The following is a 6,754-nucleotide window of genomic DNA, read 5'->3' as shown; positions in this document are numbered from 1 at the left end:
ATGTATCTACTGCAAAGATGATTCCTGTCAAATGGACATCCCCTGAAGTAAAATTAACAGCAGCTAGATTTAACTGTTATTCCTCTAATAATAATAGGCTTTGAAATTCAAGCGTTATTCCAGTGCTAGTGATGTATGGAGTTATGGTGTAGTAATGTATGAGATATGGAGTCTGGGACATAAACCATTTGAAAATTTTTCCAATCAAGAGGTAAATTATTTTTATCATGGATTATTGATCAAATATTATTGTATAGTATATTATTCATTAATTTTTTTAATTTTAGTATGTGAAGTTGATAGATACAGGATATCGTCTTCCTCCTCCTCCTGGTTGTCCCAGGCCTGTATATAAGATCATGATACAATGCTGGTATGTGTACATCCAGATGATTCATTTTGCTTTATTTTTACTTTTAGGCATCCAAAAACAAGTGGCCGTCCTACATTTGCTGACATAGTCTCAAGATTTGGTTCGTCTGATATAAAAAAACTGAGTGAAGTTGTTGAAAGGGAAGGCACAGCATTAGGAGGATCACTGGAGAGTGCTCATGATTCATACACTGACTTACAAAATACTTATATACTGTAAACTAATGTCTATGAAGAAATGCATGCAAGCGTGCATTTGTATCTAATATGTGTAGTCTCATTTTAATTGTTGTGTGGTTTCAATTTAAAATGTTTGCAAACATCACATAAAACAGGAAACAGGAAGCGGTTAAGGGCCTACAAAGTATAAATACCTCGATAGATACAGCCTAGATACAGTAGATCTATCATTTATTAGTATAGTGGGATTAGATCGAGGATTAGATGGAGTTGCTCGACTCTTTCCGAGGCTCTTTGTCAATCATTTGTCTTCTCTGGCTTTGCTGTAAGGTCATAAATCGTCAGTGCTAACTGATCTTTTTCTTTCAATCTCCATTTTTATTAGGTATTGGGCAGGGACAGGAATGTACGAGGCTAATGGACCAATCATTAGTAACATACAGAGCACAAAATATAAGAACTAATGCAGTTGGAAACTATTTAACTAGTACACTAAGAGTCCTTCATGAGTATCAGTTCAATTGTTCATCCACTATAACCAGTCTTATATTGGGTATTGATGTGAGACCTGACAACTATACTCTGTTTCCAAGTGTCCAGGTCTTTAGACGTGCTGGTAACTCTAATAATTATAACCTAGTGACTGAGAGAACTATTTATTATTCTACCTCTAATGTCAGTACTAGTGGAGTGTTTGAATATCCACTCAATCCTCCTATACCAGTAATGAGTGGAGACCTGTTAGCTGTATCACAACCAGATCAAGGACTCAGTATCGTTAGATTATACTACATTGATAATGTTCCAGGGGTCAGCTTCAGGAGCAGACAGGAAACATTCGGTGAAAGTAGTTTTAATTTGAACAACCTTCCAACCACCACAAACCAGTTGATATTAGTATATCCAGTAACAGGTAAGACACACACTCACTGTATCATTAAATTATTTTACTATCATTAGATGGATACTGTGTTAATAGTGCCAATTCAATCAATGCTTCATTTATTAGTGAAAATGCTCTTAGAATTCATCGATCACAAATGTTTCAAAATCAAAGACAGTATTTGTACCTTGATATGTTCTTCTTGTGTAATGGATCAGTTACTAAATGGATCTTTGGAGCTGAGAATCAAACCAATAATCAAAATGCATTAGCAGAGTTCCAGATATGGCGTCAACAATCAAGTAGTTACAATAAAGTTTCATTTAGTTCAATCACATTTAATAACATTACAATGATTGGTACTAATCTCTATGAGTTTATTCCTCAGACTCCACTGCAGTTCCAGAAAGGAGACATATTTGGTGTTTATATTCCTTCACCAAGTTCAAGTCGATTAGTATTTTATGAACAGATACAGAGTGGCCCACTTAATAGGTTTAGAGCTGGTGGTGCATTATCAACTATAACAGGATCACTGGAATCTGTTGCTAATAATTATCCATTAATTGCAGCAGAAATCAGTAAGTATAAACATTGCCATAATATAATGGATTGTAAACACTATAGATATTTCTACTACTACAGTTATTAGCAGTGGAACTGTATCTGTATCAAATATTATTGGCACTGCATCAGTGTCAGGATTTGTATCAGTGTCAAGATCTGTATTAGTGTCAGGATCTGTATCAGTATCAGTGAATCCATCTAATGATGTCACACAAGCTCCTTCAGGATCTTCTGTTGGTGCTATAGTGGCAACAGTTGTAATACTACTCCTTTTCATTCCTTCAATAACTGCTATCATCATTATTGCCATAGTCATCTTTATTAAGAGAAAGAATAAAAAGAAAGAATTGAGCAATGGACAAAGAGATGTGGCTACATTTAGTAAGGATCAACTTATACCAGATGAGAAGTTTTCAACACTAGATAACCTAGAGAACCCATTGTATGGAGGTAATTTTAATGATGTTGTTTAAATATATTAGATAATTTTTTGCAGGTAGTGTTGGTAATTTTAAATCACACTCTGAAGCTGAGAATCAATATGAAATGAATAATAGTGGGGAGTATTTTGAGCCGGAAGCTTCTGTATATGTAAGTATGACTAACTTATTGCTGCCTAATCACTAATAATAACAATGACCATAATGAGCTGGTCATGTGCTTAAAAATATGCCATATATAATGTAACAGGATATTGTTGTAGATGGAGCCCACACCGTTGGCACAACCATATGCTGAATTAAAGGCTAGTACAGCACATCCAAAAATAGTAAGCTATGTTAATTGTGATCAATGAGGAATGTTTCATGGTTTGTCGTAACTTCTAACTTTTGATGTGACTGAATTATTTTTGTCTTAGGCTCAATTTAAGGCTCATTCTAAGAGCTTTGCCAATTCATTAAAAGAAGTAAGCATTGTAATTTTTATGTTGATGTAGAATCCCCTTAATATAGCCTGAATTATCAAGGACTGGTACTATGGGTATAACTGACAATGCTTTCTTCACTGAAACGGAAGAGTACTGGCAGCCTGGTAGTGACTGTGAACTTATTTATAAACAATTCACAAGCTACAAATTTAGAGAAATACTGCATAGTCAGATAGTGTAAGTAGTTATGCCTGAATCATTTCTTAATTTACATATATCAATAGAATAACAGATCATCTTGGTTCAGGACAGTTTGGTAGTGTTAATAAAGGTGTATGGGAGTCTCCTACTGGTCCAGTAGATGTTGCCATTAAAACACTCAATAATAACACATCAGAGGATGAGAAGGTCAAGTTTCTTCAAGAGGCAGCCATTATGGGTCAGTTTCATCATCCTAACATTGTCAAGTTGCATGGAATGGTCACTGTTGGAGAGCCAGTGGGTTAATTAATATAATTAATAATTATTTTTATTATATTGAGAACAGATGATGATAGTACTGGAGTTAATACCTCATGGAGACATGAGACAATACCTTCACACTCTCCAACCACAGTATGTACTATCAGTAGATTATGTTATTAATATTGTGTATTATAGACCAGGAGAACTCGTAGCATCAACAGTACCAGGTCTACTGCTCAGTTTCTGTCGTCAGATTGCTTCAGGTATGGATTACTTGTCTAAGAAAGGGTTTGTACACAGAGACTTGGCTGCTAGGAATATTCTGATAGCAAAGCAAGGATTATGCAATGTATAGCCATTAGCTTACTGTGTTAAGTTTATCTTTTTATAATTTTAGATTGCTGACTTTGGAATGTCCAGAGATCTGGAAGATGACAATTACTATGTTGCTAATGCATGCAAGATCCCTGTCAAATGGACAGCTCCAGAGGTATGAAGAAATACATAGCCCATTGTATTGTTTGTTACCTAATAATGACAGGCATTGAACTACAGGCGTTATTCCAGTGCTAGTGATGTATGGAGTTATGGTGTAGTGGTGTATGAGATATGGAGTCTGGGACATAAACCATTTGAAAACTACACCAATGAACAAGTAAATACACTCTATTAGCACAGGGTGTCTTTCACATATATTCTTTGATAGTGCATAGATCTGATTAATTCAGGATTTCGTCTTCCTCCTCCTCCTGGCTGCCCCAGGACTCTTTACGAGATTATGATACAATGCTGGTATGTGCTGATGGACTTGTATTATTTAATTGTGTTTGTATAGGCACCCAGATACTGGTGGTCGTCCTACATTTGTAGATCTGGTATCAAGATTGCTTCTCTCTGATGTTGAGTTGTTAAATGAGGTTTCTAAGGAAGAGGAGAGCACTGTTGTGGGTGGTCCACTGGAAACTGCTTTTGACTTATATGATGACTTGCAAAAAATGTACACACAGTGATGTAGTGTGTGGTGCTTCTTTTTATTAATTTTTTATTCCGTGTCGTGTGCAAATGAATGTTTAATTAGATGTTTTATTATCTGCATCAACTCACAGTAGTGACAGTACTAGATATATACTAAACTTTTAACTCTGTTAATGTATGTACAATTTCTTTTGTTTTAGTTATAATAATATTTTAAAATAATAATTAATGACTACCCCTTTAAGTTAATTCATGTGTATCTTTCTTTTTTATTTTTGTGTATAACAAAATAATAATAAAAATAGAACTAATAACCATCAAACGTCATATTACGTAAGGAAACAGGAAATAGACTGGCTTGATTAGTGCTGTTTGGAGATGGAGTACTCTCTCTCGTATATACGTCTTGTCACTCTTCTGTGGCTTTTCTGTAAGGCCATGAATCGTACCAACTGATCTGTTTCCTTCAATGTCCATTTTATTAGGTATTGAGCAAGGGCAGGAATGTACCAGACTAATGAACCAATCATTAGTAACATACAGAGCACAAAATATAAGAGCTAGTGCAGTTGGAAGCTATTTAACTAGTACACTAAGAGTCCTTCAAGAGCATAGGCGGCTGCAGGGTCGGGCATTTAGGGGCAATGCCCGACCAAAAATTCTGACCGGAAGTGTGACATCACCATAATTAATAGTTATTCTATGGTTAATTAATAGTTAATAACAGTTATTGCAATTATAATTTCAATTTTTTATGAAAACCTTATAATTATGAATGCATAAATGGCAGGCTGAAACAAGGTGATGAAGAGAGACTAAATAAAGGAGGAGCTCGAGGTGGTAAGACTTTGGTGCCAATCACAGTGGGCCACCACAGCAACACTAGAAAGCATAATCATTTCATTATTTAGTGCTATTTCAGTGTTCTTTTCTTGTCAGTTGCGTGGCAATGTCTAAAAGCCTGGACTAGCTTCACTATGTCCTTTGTGAACAAGCCTGCTAAAAAGGAACAACAGTTTACAACTGAAGTGAACCTAGTAAGTACAGTATAGAAGTCAATAATACAGATTATCTCATAATTCTTACTTTAGGTCAGTCTCTTGCTGAATCAGTTGATGATCATGAGTCTCAGTCTACTCTTGTGGTTGATACAGCTACAGTTTTTACAGCTACAATTGATGTACAGTCAATTGTTGCTCATTCTCCATCACCCTATTCTTCTACTTCCTCTACTAATACTACTACTAGTACTATTACCACTACAGAAGTCAGTGTTGGAGCTACACCACCCACTACTTTATTACAATAACCTTCGCTACCAAAAAATTGTGCTAAAAAGGGTGTGTAAAAGAGGGTGTGGCCAAAATTGCGGCGCACTTTGCACGCCCAACCCATTTCCTGTGCCACACCCATGCCCGACTAGTAGTCAAATCCTGCAGCCGCCTATGCTTCTTACAAGGTATCTGTTACGTCTGGTCAATATAGTACTGATGTCAGTTCATTACTGATACCTACTGCTACCTCATCTGTGTTTTATCCAATGAAATCTGAAGATTCATTTTATCTAGCCACTCCTTCATCAGTAGCTGACTTGTTGAGTGAATATTCAACAACTGACTCATATTTGCCGTTATCATTATCAGAGGAGGCCACACCCACTCTAATTACATTATTATCAATGCAACCCTCTATTACCAGTCAACAGTTAATCACTAGCTATTTTATAACTGAAGAATCCATTAGTATATCAACAGTAAGCAACTATGGGGGCCTATCAAGCAACAGTATAGTCCCTTCAGTTGCTGTATTGTCTCAAACTAGGGAACCATTACACACCATATCTACCAATCTACTGTATTCCAGTATACCACCTACCAGTGTACCAGTGTTGTATTCCAGTATACCATCTACCAGTGTACCAGTGTTGTATTCCAGTGTACTACCTACCAGTCTACCAGTGTTGTATTCCAGTGTACCATCTACCAGTGTACCAGTGTTATATTCCAGTATACCACCTACCAGTGTACCAGAGTTGCATTCCAGTATACTACCTACCAGTATACCAGTGTTATATTCCAGTATACCACCTACCAGTGTACCAGTGTTGTATTTCAGTGTACCACCAACCAGTGTACCAGTGTTATATTCCAGTGTACAACCTACCAGTTTACCAGTGTTGTATTCTAGTGTACCACCTACCAGTGTACCAGAGTTTCATTCCAGTGTACCATCTACCAGTGTACCAGAGTTGCATTCCAGTATACCATCTACCAGTGTACCAGTGTTGCATTCCAATTCTCCAATAGTTACCAGTACGTTAGAGATGTTTAACTCATTGTATTACAGTAGTTCATCCTCCAATCAGTACAGTACCAGTTCCAGTTCATTGTACAGTAGCAGTACATCAGATATAGTATATAGTACTGGTATTTTGATATCAATCA

General features: G+C 36.3%; 3 protein-coding genes and 1 long non-coding RNA gene across 4 annotated transcripts in view; all 4 read left to right on the top strand.

Moving 5' to 3' along the window:
- LOC100631648 (probable serine/threonine-protein kinase mkcC) overlaps nt 1–704 on the top strand; it is a 26,010-nt gene extending 25,306 nt beyond the window's left edge. Inside the window, exons 13-16 of the mRNA XM_019993723.1 lie at nt 18–47; nt 98–211; nt 288–373; nt 421–704. Coding sequence (XP_019849282.1) covers nt 18–47; nt 98–211; nt 288–373; nt 421–592 — 402 coding nt within the window. The 3' untranslated portion in view covers nt 593–704. The remainder of the gene's footprint in view (nt 1–17; nt 48–97; nt 212–287; nt 374–420) is intronic.
- LOC100642048 (uncharacterized) overlaps nt 1–6,754 on the top strand; it is a 24,153-nt gene that overhangs the window by 15,635 nt on the left and 1,764 nt on the right. The gene's annotated exons all lie outside the window — the stretch shown is intronic.
- On the top strand, nt 774–4,606 carry LOC100631392 (uncharacterized). Its single transcript, XM_003384523.3, has 15 exons — nt 774–877; nt 938–1,465; nt 1,513–2,016; nt 2,063–2,452; nt 2,499–2,593; nt 2,706–2,771; nt 2,862–2,909; nt 2,956–3,107; nt 3,155–3,368; nt 3,418–3,485; nt 3,531–3,684; nt 3,733–3,825; nt 3,877–3,990; nt 4,042–4,127; nt 4,171–4,606. The coding sequence occupies exons 1-15, from the start codon at nt 817–819 to the stop codon at nt 4,343–4,345; spliced, it is 2,748 nt and encodes a 915-aa protein (XP_003384571.3). The 5' UTR covers nt 774–816; the 3' UTR covers nt 4,346–4,606.
- LOC109580490 (uncharacterized) lies at nt 5,222–5,636 on the top strand. Its single transcript, XR_002184253.1, has 2 exons — nt 5,222–5,347; nt 5,402–5,636. It is a non-coding gene; the product is annotated as an uncharacterized LOC109580490 (long non-coding RNA).

This window comes from Amphimedon queenslandica, unplaced genomic scaffold (assembly GCF_000090795.2).
Source record: "Amphimedon queenslandica unplaced genomic scaffold, v1.1 AMPQUscaffold_13490, whole genome shotgun sequence".
Lineage (NCBI taxonomy): Eukaryota > Metazoa > Porifera > Demospongiae > Haplosclerida > Niphatidae > Amphimedon > Amphimedon queenslandica.
Note: the sequence above shows the minus strand (reverse complement) of the source record. Positions and strands in the feature narration are given on the sequence as shown.

Excerpts from the sequence above, each read along its gene's own strand:
- LOC100631392 (XM_003384523.3), top strand. The coding sequence starts at position 817 with ATGGAGTTGCTCGACTCTTTCCGAGGCTCTTTGTCAATCATTTGTCTT. Across the intron at positions 878-937 it reads TTGTCTTCTCTGGCTTTGCT|GTATTGGGCAGGGACAGGAA; the intron begins GTAAGGTCATAA and ends CATTTTTATTAG. Across the intron at positions 2,910-2,955 it reads TTGCCAATTCATTAAAAGAA|CCTGAATTATCAAGGACTGG; the intron begins GTAAGCATTGTA and ends CCCTTAATATAG.